At 39.1% G+C, this 12,839-nt stretch overlaps 1 protein-coding gene across 12 annotated transcripts in view; it reads right to left on the bottom strand.

The window, feature by feature from the left end:
- Positions 1-12,839, bottom strand: part of DMD (dystrophin) — a 995,174-nt gene that overhangs the window by 18,965 nt on the left and 963,370 nt on the right. For 9 of the 12 annotated variants that reach the window (XM_053386964.1, XM_053386966.1, XM_053386962.1 and 6 more), the window contains 5 exons: positions 9,419-9,484; positions 8,443-8,508; positions 5,482-5,640; positions 1,324-1,567; positions 618-738 (listed from right to left, as the gene is read on the bottom strand). In XM_053386964.1, the coding sequence (XP_053242939.1) occupies positions 618-738; positions 1,324-1,567; positions 5,482-5,640; positions 8,443-8,508; positions 9,419-9,484 (656 nt within the window). The remainder of the gene's footprint in view (positions 1-617; positions 739-1,323; positions 1,568-5,481; positions 5,641-8,442; positions 8,509-9,418; positions 9,485-12,839) is intronic. The other 3 variants (XM_053386969.1, XM_053386967.1, XM_053386963.1) reach the window with 2 other exon arrangements.

Raw genomic sequence — 12,839 nt, 5'->3', positions numbered from 1 at the left:
GGCCATTCCTGTGGCAACTCAGGGTAGCCTTCCTTGTATTCACCATTTAAGGGCCACAGGAAGACTCCTGTGTTTGAATTTTTCTTTTACACTCAGGAAAGCACACTCCACAGAGTAATAAAATAGAGTTTTAAGAAGTCTACAAAAGGCAGCCAAGAGTGTGGTGGTCAAATCACAGACTGAATCAACAGGGCTGCGAGCTTTGTGTAGTCACACTCCATGTGGAATGGAATAAAAGGAAGACATGATGACTGTTCTTTCTGGCAACATGTTGCCATTGGAGTGCCAAGAAAAATGTGATGCCCGCATACAGGAATGCTAGATTTAAGAAAGAAATTGGGATCCCTTACAACAGAAATGGGGAATCTGACTTTACAGATGTAGCTGAACTACAACTCCCATCATCCCTCACTGCTGACAGTGCTGATGGAAGTCCAACATTTGGACAGCCAAAAGTTCCCTGAATGCTCTAAAACAGTTAACATGTAACCATATACTGTGCAAGAAATCCTGATTATCTGAAAAAGGATCCATGTTAGCTACTGATATAATATGAAATTTGAATATAAATGGCAAACAATCCTCATTTAAAAATAGTCTGAGTTGTATGATCTTACCCATAGATTCTGAAGTCTGACTCCCAACTACACGGAGAAGCATTGGCTGATTACTATCTGACCTCTGTAACGAGGTAGGAGAAGACTGAGTTGTACCATTCACCTTGGCATCCACTTGAGGCTGAAACACCAGAAGGTAATATAATAGTTATCCTACAGATAGTGGGTCGGCTAATTACAACACTACAATCCTATACAGCAGGCATAGGGCACCCCCCCCCACTCTGTTTTTACCTCTGCCCAGTAGGCTGCCATGGGAGGGACAAACCACTCTTGACAGAGATCTGAACTCATCTCCGCCTTTCATCACCCCTATCTGTTTGGGCTCCCCACCTTCTCACTCGCCACCTCTCCCTCTTGACTCACCTCACCTGCATGAAATTAGGCCTAGGACTGTATGCAGCCAAAGGGCCACAGGTTGTCCACTTCTGCCGTACAGATTTACTCAGCAGTAAATCTCACTGAGTTTAATGAGACTTTCCCCAAAGTAACAGAGAACAGAATTGCAGCCAAAGTCTGCAGTAATGCCATCATGTTTGTATTTATATTTGTGATACATTCAGTGTAAACAAAAGTTACTAAATAAAGAGACCAACCTATGTACAGACAGCTTGAAGCTGCTGTCAGGTTCAAGCCATGTTTGTTAAGTGGTCATACATTTGCTTTTCCATATTCAAGCCATGATTAGGACAGACTGAGAACTCACCTGTTCCAGCAGCTGCCTCAACCTATGCAGCTGTGATTCCAGCTGTTTATTGTGATCCTCCAGGATTTGCATCCTGGCTTCTAGGCGGCCTTTGTGCTGACGAAGCAGCTTGGCTTCTGCAATGAGTTCAGCATCTCGCGGACTCTGGGGGGAAATGGGCATCATCTCAGGTGGGGATGGCAGTGGAGACAGTCCTTTGTTATCATGTTGCTGCTTTAATCGATCATATTCTGCTTGAAGGTTTCTATTGAAAATGGGGAAGAAGTGAGACTTTAGCATCTTTATGAATGCACCATCTTTTCCATTTTGTAGCTGGAATGCCAGACATTATTGCCTAATCTTGCAGATTAGATTTGGGGTCCAATCCCTTTTAAGGACTTCAGGACAAAAAGTTTGCTGATACAACTCTTGAACTGGAGATAAATGAGAGTTCCTGTCTTAGGTTGTTGAAAAGTTGTTATATTGCATTACTATAAAATGCCGTGGTTAAATTTTCAATTCAAAAGGCCTGTTCTTTTGTTTCTCATAAGTGCACAAGACATTTGCATTTATTCAAAACCTATGCATTCCAAGCCTACATGGTTTACAACAAATTGGACTCTTAAGTTTAGATTCCAGTCTGATGAAATCATTAAAGTCAAACTTGTTTATGTTTGGATTGGTCACTTATTCAGTGCTGGAAGGAATAATCAAACAATATAACTAGGAATATCTTCCTTATTCCAAGTGCTAGTTAAGGAAAAAGAAGTCATCCAAAGAATCATTGCTTAGGTGAATATTTCTGTATCAGACTCTTAGAAGACAAAAATAAATTCTCTCAGTATATTGCACAAAGCTCTGGAGAGCAATCTTAAGCCAGTGTGAGCGGATAAAAAGAAACACAGACCTAGTGAGCATTGCTTATGTCAGTCAGAATTAGCGTGTTAAAAAAACCCAAACCCTTCTGAAAATATATAGATGTAGAAAGGAGAGCAGGGAGATAAATGTATAATCCTTTCAAAATGAGCAAGTGCACAGCAACTAGCAATATCCTGAAACCCACCTTGCCAAACTACAACCTGGGCTAGGTGATTTTATTAGCAGTCAAAGTGATATCACTGCATAATAAATCTGAGATGCCTCCAGACTACCACACCTTATTAAGAGGACTAGTAGAAAAGAATAAAAACTATTCCACAAGCAAGGATGAACTTGCGTAGCTGAAATTGCAGTAACACCTGGAACTTGGAAATCTGAGCAATGCAAACATCCCACTCATGAGCTGTTAGTAACATCTGTGGTGATACAACAATTACTTGTGAAAGTAATTACTCATGATGGGAAATGAACAACTGTACTTATTGCCAAGGATTGCAAGTATTTATAGCAGGCCTACACAACCTGTTAGGGGATATCAAAACAGGAGCCTAGTTCCCCTTTATCACATACACAGCCCAACAAGACAATGACAATAATCCACCAACAGCATACAAATCAATATGGCTAACCTGATCCAAAACACCCACCCACTGCACTCACACATGAAAACAAAGATCACCATAGCCAATCACAAACAAACAACCACACCCTAGGCCAACCCCAACCACTCTCACCACCAAAGGAACACAAGTGAATAGCACAAGCAACGCTGACACCAAACCCTACATACATTAAGCATAATAGAAACATCGCCGCCCGACCCCACCCCCACCCATCTTCCCCCCCCCTCCACCCCTTTTTTCTCTCCCCCTAATGTCTCAACAAATGAAACGGATTTGTAAAAATGTTACATGGAAAAAATACGAGAGACATTACACATACTTCTGTAAAACAAGAAAATCTTTAATAATAAAAACAGGGGCCTAGTAGGTTACATTGTACAAACCTGGCTTATAGAACTAGTTTTGTAGCTAGAAGGGTACTTTTTAAAAAAAATGTTACAGTGGTACCTCGCAAGACGAAATTAATTCGTTCTGAGAGTTTTTTCGTCTTGCGAATTTTTCGTCTTGCGAAGCACGGATTCCCTGGGTATTAACGGTTTTAAGAAAAAGGAAACAAACTCGCAAGACGTTTTTGTCTTGCGAAGCAAGCCATAGGGAAATTCGTCTTGCGAAGCAACTCAAAAACCGAAAAACTCTTTCGTCTTGCGAGTTTTTCGTCTTACGAGGCATTCGTCTTGCGAGGTACCACTGTATTTGATTTCAGAAAATTACCCCACACCATTTTGCAGGGCCTTGTATGCTTAAGCAAGGTGTAACACACTAAAATGTAGGCAAGGCTGTCCAACCATTTTGGATCTGGGGCAGTGTTCAACTTTGGGCTCTCAAATATCAGCGGTGTACTGAGCAATGCTAAAACTCAGCACCCTCCCACCTCTCACACTGTGATCTACAGCACTGTTGTGGTGCCCCCTGCAGCACGGCACATAGTGTGGCCAAACCGGTCGTGCTACCCTAAAACTGCCTCTCTCTTGGGGCATATTTTGAAGTCTTAAAAACTGTCATGGGCACCACAAAATACCCATGTCACTGAAGGGAAACTGACAATACTCAGAATTCTCTCTCCCCCACCAAACCAGGAAATTCACCTACCTACCCCCACCCCTCCCCACCCCTCAATAAAACACAGGAAAAAGAGCAGGCAACACCCTCAACCAAAAGAAAAATAATAAAGCTGCAATTTTAAAATAGTAAATGGTAGGAGCCTTGATGGGCACCAAGGAGTATGTGAGAGAGCACTGTGGTGCCCACAGGTATTAAGCCATCATTTCAGTTCACGGCCAGGGCTGGGCTTTTGTTTTGCTTCTTTGTAATTGCACTTGATTTCCAATATGGAGATGTATATAAATAGGGGGATATTACCCCCTCCCAGCTTACATTAATACTTCTTTGGCTTTATATATATATATATATATATTATTTCGCTTTTTATAACATTTCCAGTGTGGTTTTATGAGTACTGTACCAAATCTTTTTCTCTGCTATTCCTTGTAAGCAGGAGAACAGCCTTATACTTTTCCACCTAAGTACTATATCTCAGATCTCGTTGATGATGATTCAGTTGCTTTATTCATGGAAATGACTCAAAGAGACTTACAAATGCCTTTTTTCCTTTGATGTTTTTTCATTATTCAATGTGCAGTTTATTATTATTTAGTTTTGTACAGCTTAAATGAAAGCAGCTCCCATAAAGTATTGTTTTAAAATTGCACTATTGCATTAAATGATGGCAACAATTGTGCAGAAGGCAGCAATTGTGCAGTTCTTGGCAGTAATTTCATCATTAACATTTACTCATCATATCACAAAAGTGGCTGAAGGCTCAAGTGAAATTGGGGAGCTATTGCTCTAGGCTATGAATAAATACTGTAAGATTTTTGCACCAGGTATAATAGATTGAGTTCACAAAGCAGTGCAATTTGAAGGCAACATATAATGAATGTATTACAAGCTTATTATTAGGCTGTGCATGGGCAATTCTTATTCCGAAGACTAAAAATGCCCTTTTGGGCTGCAGAGGATAACGACATCTCTTCAGTGCTACATTTGCTAATGTTTCTGCTATGTATATAGTGTCAGGGTGCTTGATCAGATAACATCACTGATGACATGACACTAAGAAAAATGTGTATCTTGATTTGGACAGCTCTGCTACATACAGCAAAGTTCCACCATTTCAGGTATCTCTATTATTTTCCTTTAAAGGGGGTGTGTGTCCACAATTGTACAGGGAAAGATAAAGAACTGCTTTGATTGAGGCACATACGCATAATTCATCTACCATATCTAACAAATGTGACTGAAGATAGCAACAAATGCACATGCAACTATGTAGCAATTTTAGGCCAAAATCACAGATTTTATAGGATTTAAACATTCCTTCTGAAACAAGAAGTCATGTTCTATCATTGCTGCATTAAACATGACAAATAGGTTTATTTGCCATCTAATTTTTAAATTTAAATGTTTCACATTTTAGGTTTAGATGTTTATTTTAAATTAAGCATGACAAATAGATTTACACACCATCTACTTTATCTCGCATAATATAAAGAAGAAAACTGCATGTGACAAATTTCCAGGCAACTTACATTCCAATTTGCTGCTTGTTGATTTAAATGCTACCTCATGAACAATTTATTCTGTGGATGCATGGAAATAGTACCAAAACAAATCTGACCTGTTTTCTTCCTCCAGGTCTGCTAGAATTCTCTCCAGTTCACCTCTTTCTTCACTCTCCAAGGAAATTAGAATTTGTGCAGGGCTTCGCGGTTGACTGAGTGGGGATTCTTGGTTCAAACTTTGGCAGTAGTGCTGGATTAACAAATGTTCATCGTCTCTAAAAATGCAAAAAAGGAAAATGCTAAGAACAAGAGAAAGCAAAGCAAAGAGACCAGACCCACATTTCCATCTAGAAAACTGCCCTCCGCTTATTTTGTCCTCAAGAGTGGCAGAGAGCTGTGATAACGTATGTATCAAAGAGTAGCACAGAGTTTGTCTCGGCTGGTGGCAGAAACTCAGAATTCAGTGTATTAAACTGATTACAACAGAACAGTTAAGTCCCATTTTTTTTACATATTATTAGGTACATTCTGCTAAAATTTAGGCAGAAGGGGGAAAGTGGCATATCAGCAAAGTGGTCAAATCAGTTGCTTGGTGCCATCTGTCTGAGAAAAGAGGTAGATAGTTTGTTATGGATGAGCATGAGCAATAGGAAATAGCTAGAATGAAATCTTCAGCTGCTGTCAAGATAATCTTATCCAAACTGAGATCCCAGGACCCCTAGCACACCCGTTTGGGAGGTCAAGATTCCTACCTCTTGGGTCAACAATATTGTCTAGGTAGGGATGTTCGGGAGCCGCCAGCTTCCCAGTGATATTTACGGTCTCCTATAGCCTAAATACAGAACAGCTGGCATGCACTTCACCAGAGGAGCAGTTCATTCTTCCACTTTGAATACAGTGTAATATGATGTGATCTTGTGTATAAGTGAATTTTTCCTCACTTGTTTTTGTTTTCCTGTTCCTCTTCACCCCAACACTGCATACTATTCTATTCAGAAATTACAAATGTCATGTCCAGGTTTTCCTTATGCCTTCGTTTGTCCCACTGCCCTAAGGCTTTTCATCTGGCTCATAAGTGAGCCAGTATGTATGGCTGTTACTGAATCACTGCTGAAGACACCTCTGCAAGGTGGCATTTATGACTGGTACCTTTTTAACACAAGGCATCTGCAACTTTAACAAATGCATGCAGAGAGAAATTCAACCTGTGAAGCATTTTGAAATCAAGAAGGGAGCAACAGTTGTTTCTGTGCAGGTGTTGGCAACTAATAACCTAGTGTCCTTCGTAATAAACTGCATATGTGTAACCAAGGTTAAGCCACTATAAGCCACTATTAAAGCATTGTCTTGGATGACAGCCAGCTCCTCTATTTTTGCTTTGCATTTGTTGTGAAAATTAGTTTAACAGAGTTTTATGCAAGGTTGTAATTTTGTGCACCTTTTATTACTAGGTTATATGAAATTTTACAGTGGCTATTTTAAAATAAAACCACAATAAAGATTAAGTTGTGGAGAAAATAACTAGTAAGACAGAAATACAACACTTATATCCATGAAGAGTTATACCTGGTCATTGTGCTTACACATCTGTGGGAATACCGCAGGCAGGAGGACATAAGAAAGAGGCAAAAGTGCTGCAAAGCCAACTGGGAACATGTATTGCTTAACCATTAGCTCATTCATGCATAGGCGCCAACTTGTGAGGGAGATGGGGGAGGGCAACATTGTGTCAGGACGGTGGAGGAGCCAGGAACATGGCGACAACATGGCTTCAATGGCCGGCAGGTCCTCCTCCTCCTGCCGCCATTGGCTGGGGGCTGCTTTCCCCTCCTTCCCCTCCATGGCAGGAGGAGGAGAAGGAGCTGGACATGGAAATCTCGCCATGCTTGGCTCCGTGCTTGGCCCTGACTTTTTAGAACACTGGAGGCACTCCCAAAATATTTGGGGCCCCAAAAGGCTTAGGCCCCCAGGAGTTGGAATTTCTGCATTCATGTGAACCTCTGAATTGTTTGAACAAGCAAACCACTTTTGTAGCTCAACCTGAAGTTCACCTCCAAAGCCTGAAGTCTTAACTTTTGTTGTACATAGATTAAAATGTTGCTTCCATTTGGGATTTTAATTTGTCTTTATGCTTTGAGTTACTATGGCAAAGAGCAATTCATAAATAATAAAAAAAACCTGGTTTTCTCCAATTTTGTGGGTAATCATTTAGAATTTGTTTTTGGAAGTGTAAGCCACGCTGATAATTCAATTATAATGTTTAATATTTTTAAAGGGCTTTTCAGGAAAAACTAAAAGCATTGCTTTGTTTAGTGGTAGAGAGTAGCATAGCAGCAGCAAACTCTGCCTTTGTCCCTATGTGTGTTCACTGACACCAGGACAGAATGCCCTGCAGATGTCTGATTAGGAACACCCGAGTATCTCTTATGTATCTACGTTTTAGCACCAAGATTGATAGTCAATGGTCACTGCATAACAGGCCCATTTCCAAAGCCCATTTTGGGGGGGCCTAATGCGGCCCGCTGGTCAATGTAATCCGGCCCCTGAGGCAGTTTATCTTCTGGGGGGTAAAATCCTAAAAAAAAACCCAACAACTTCAATTCTCAAAAAAGGTCAACAACTTTGGTTGGCCCTTTGGTCAGCCCTCACGGCCCTTCACTTCCTCAAATCTGGGCCTCCTTGAAAAAAGTTTGGACGCCACTTGGATAGTCAATTGTACCATGAGTAATGCACATTATTCTCCAGAGGAAGCAATAGAATGATTCTCACTTGCAGTTCTTTACCTATCACACTTAGTGACAATAGAACTCTGTTGGATAGAAGCCTATGTTTGCTCAAGCCCATGACTTCAACCAGGACAAAGTCTGGTGAGAATAATTGGGTTGTTGCTTATGGTGGCAATCCTGAAACAAACAATACTGAAATATGCATTCTTTATGTGATTTTTGACATTAGTTTGGCAATACTGTCTAATGTGTAGCAGTGTTATGAATTTTAATTTTAAGATCTTACGACAGATCTGAAATCACATATGCAATATAAAGTTTTCCATAATTTTATAGAGATGGCACACTTACATGCTCTCATTAGGAGAAATGCTATCATTCAGGTACGTCCCATTGGTGTTCTCCATTTCTGCTAGCCTACAGAGAAAAGAAAATATCATAAATATCTCTAAGTAGTCTGCCTTTAAATGTGACACAGATAACTGTAACAATCAGCACAAATGGTTCTGAAATAATAGCACCCACACCCCTGTTCTTTCCCTTGGCACTAGTTAGGCTGCTCAGCAGTCATATCTAAGACTAATTGCTTTCACTATAAATGACATGTAGAAAAAGTTAAGTTTTTTGTCACTTAAAAAGATTACATTGTACTATTCTTTGCTATACACACCCACTCATGTTTCTCTCGCTGGGGCAGAAAAAACTGTAAATATTAGAATTTAGCTTCTACTCTGATATATATGAGATGAGTCTTCCAAATGTGTGGTATACTAATAGTGTATGATTATTTTTCAAAGCCGTCATTTTCCTCCCCTATAATATTCAGAAGCTGTATTATTAAGCTGTATCACTTTTGATACATGGACTAAAATTGACACATCCTGGACAGATATCGCTATTTTGTAGTACATGGTCACTGCAGGATTCCACTGAAGTATACCTCTGGAAAAAAGAATGTATAATGAAGTTCTGAGCACAAACTCAGAGTTAGATGTAAGCAAGAGCATGCTTTGGCAATTCCTGTTTTAAGTGAATTGTATGTACATTCTAAATATCATGCAGTCATTCTGCATGCAAGTTAGTTGGCAAGCTGATTAGAAGAAGTTAGTAAACATGTATACCCTCCATCCTTGGAGCTTTTAATAGCCCTAGCATCATTTGTTAAAGTTTGTGTGGTGTTGGACATTATAATTCCAATATTTGATTTTTTGCATATTGCTTTGGTCCTCTTTTTGAAAAAGGTGGAGAAATATAATTAATGGTGGTGATAATTTAATAATTGTTTCAAGGAAGATTTGCCTAACAGAGATTTGTCCCCGTCTCGTACCTGCTAGCATAATGTTCAATACGTGAATGGGTATCGTCATGTGAAAGCTGAGGGGACGAAGCAGGCCTATAAGGCAGAAAACACTGATTAATCACACAAGTAATAATCCTTAGAAAGAGAAAATCCACCAAAGTTGTTATTGGCCTCACTGCATCTAAGAAACATCACACTTAAGAGTTGCAACCCATGTTGCTTCCTCAACCTACCTGTATAAAACATTTAGTGAAAATTGACTCTTTCAAAAGTTTGGGGGTTTTTCAAAACCAGACAATTGCTGTTATGTGAAGAGCTTCTTGCAAAATATTTGCTATAAACATACTTTCTTCCAATGCTGTTCAAGTCTGTATTATGCTCAGACTTTGTTTTGCTCTTTTTCTAAGCTGCATTTCCTGTCTACAATATTGGTTCATCAAGGAGAAGACACCTGAAAATTTCCAAATTTATTCCAGCCCTCCCAATCAAGGGCTCCTCCAAACAGATCAAAGGGAAGGTGATGAGGTCCTTGCATTGAGTACCTTCCCAGAAAGATGAAGGGTGAGAGCTCAATGCGGGTGGAGATGAGCCTCTATCCTGAAGCTGCCCTTGCAGTTCTCTGAATCAGGTTTCAAAGCCTGACACTGCAGCAGCCTGTTCAGTGTGCTGCATATAGTGTGTTGTATAAGCTGTATATAGCAAATACGCTCAAAGGAGGATAAAATAAACCACACCAAAATGTTGTGTAAGTGCTTGGGGTGCATTTGTAATTGCCTGCTTCCCTCAATGGAAGTATTAGATCTGTGTACCAGTATTAGGAACACTAATGCTTCTGAATCCATTACTATTCAAGCATGAACAAACATTCTACCATTGCTGGCGCCACATCCATGGGGATTCTTTGCAAGAGCAGGCTCAGTATTGTTTCAATCTCAAGCCAAAATCCAGTTGGGGTAAAGATCCTTCATAATGTCGCTGAATAGCTTCAGGTGAATATTCCCCACCCCCCGGGGTTTGCCAGTGCTGCTATTGAGTTCTGTTTGCCATTCCTATGATGAATTAATCTATCATTAGACTTTTTTTTCTTTTAACCAGGTGTGTAAATGACCTCTGCTGAAGTATTGGCATTGTTTTAAAAATATCGTTGGCCTGCAGTATGTTTAGTATTGGAAAATTGTGCATTTCGGGGTAGTCTCAGGTTTTATTAAGAGACTGAGAAAATTTATTCTCACTTTAGTTTTATATGGGGAACCAGCTATAGTATAAAAACTATGTTTCCCAATAACAAGAAGTTGTGTTTTGTTTTTTTCCAGGAGAAGTGATAGACCTTTTCTCAGCCATCTCAAATTTCCTTACACAAAAGTTTGACATGCAATTTAACATAGTTCTTTCAGATCTCACCACTGCATTGTATGAGATAACTTTGTAATATAGACCAGGTCATTTTTAAAAATATTGCTTGGTAGTATTTTAATAGCAACACTTCATGCATTTTACTGCTCTGACACATCACATGTGGTTTTTTTAACTGTCAGAACTCAGTTGCATCAAACAATGCCTCTTTTTCTCATAAGTTAAATTGCCTGTTTAATGTAAGTATTTGTTATTCCCTCTCTACATAAATTTCATAGCTTTAGGAGAAAGCAGACAAGACACTTCAGAACCGGACTAAAGCATGAAGAGACAGAATCAAAACTGTTTTACAAAATTATAAATAAGCATATATTACTTCTAGCAACTTTTCTTGTTTTATATGTAAGCAAATACAGGTTTACAAATTCTGCAAGTATGTAACCTACATGTGGCCTATAGTTCTCTCTGTTTCAAAGAGTTCAAGTTTCTTTTTTTAATCAGTGGAAAGAGTTCTAGCTTTCCCTTTCATGTTAGTGGCTGAAGCTGCGGAACTGCCCCCTTCTTGAAGTGAAATGGGATGATTTGTCTCACATGCCCATAATGATGGGCAAGAACCAAGTATTCCAGGAAGGAGGGAAGCAGTTCTGGGGGGAAATGGGAGTGGCTTCCATTTGGAAATCAGTAATAGTAAGTTTTGTACAGTATTAAGTAAAGTACATTTTATTGCCTTATTCAGTCTCCTTTAATATCATTTTTATAAAAAATTGAAGCAGCAGATACTCTATTGTAAAACAGTGAATCAAAAACAAAGCTTGGTGTTTGAACTTCTGAAAAAGCTGTACACAAGTATTTGAATAGTACTGAATTCCAAGCAATTAAATAAGGAGGATTATATGCTTCAGTGAACATTATTTCTTCATGTTGTAGGTGAAGCTTTAAAAAAATATGTTTCCCCCCCCTACATTTTCAATAATGCAACAAAGAGAAGAGACATAGAAGAGGAACAGATAGAGCTGAGTGGGGTAGATAAAGGGTCTCATAAGAAATGCTTCAATCTGGTTTTGGGGATTCTCTCCATCCTACAGCTCATCCCTGACACATCACTGATTTAACAATGAAGTGTGTACTTTTAGGCAAGGGAAGCCCTAGCACTAGAGAAAGATCCAAACAGAAACAAGTGCCTCAGTGGATATGAAGATCTGGTAAAGATTTGCTGTACAAACATTGACTATAGCATAAATTCCTATCCATCACTTGGAAAAGTGATGGAAATGTGGAATGGGTAATAATTTTGCTTAAAGTTATTGAACTACAACAAAGTTCAAAGCCAAAGATAAGGTTTAGATCAGCAGAAACAGAAGAAAAGCCTCATTATTTATTCACTGGTACACTGGATTCCTCAGCTCCAGAATGTGAATAGTGTGTTGTTGTTTTTATCACAAATGGTCACAGAACAGTAGTTTCTAAAATTGCCTTTGAGAAAAGATTATGTGCTGTCTTTAAAAACTTGCAAATCACTGTAAGCCAAACTTATTGGTACAGTAAACCAGATTATAAATATAAACTAAATAACAGGTATATTATAAATACTTCCTCAAACAGTTGAAGTTGTTGAATCTTACTGGATGTCTGCCTAGTAGTTAAAGCAGCTACTACGAAAAACACCAATTTGGAAGATTTATAATACAAAAAACAGTAACCACGTAATCAGTTGCTTGTACAACAGGTTTAAATAATGTACTGTAGAAAGGCTCACCTGTTGTATGTGCTTTCAGAACACCAAGAACTATCAAACTGAACTATGCCCAAGCAGAAAAAGAAACATCAGTAACAGTATTTGGATATATAATATCCCACAACTTCATCTGTGTAAAAACAGTAGTTGTTGGAACAGATTTAAAATCCAGTGAAGGCAGTTTATAAGGCACGTCTAAGAATCAAAAGATGACTATTAACACTGCAGAAATCTCAGTTGCTGATACTCGAGCCAGAGTGTATATCTGAAGAAAGGAGAACCAGTGTCACAGATTAAACACTGCTATTTTTCATTCTGAAACTAAAGGAGTTTCACTAGTGAATATTAAGAATTCTGCTG

The sequence above is a fragment of the Podarcis raffonei genome, chromosome 4, assembly GCF_027172205.1.
Source record: "Podarcis raffonei isolate rPodRaf1 chromosome 4, rPodRaf1.pri, whole genome shotgun sequence".
NCBI classification, from domain to species: Eukaryota; Metazoa; Chordata; class Lepidosauria; order Squamata; family Lacertidae; genus Podarcis; species Podarcis raffonei.
Note: the sequence above shows the minus strand (reverse complement) of the source record. Positions and strands in the feature narration are given on the sequence as shown.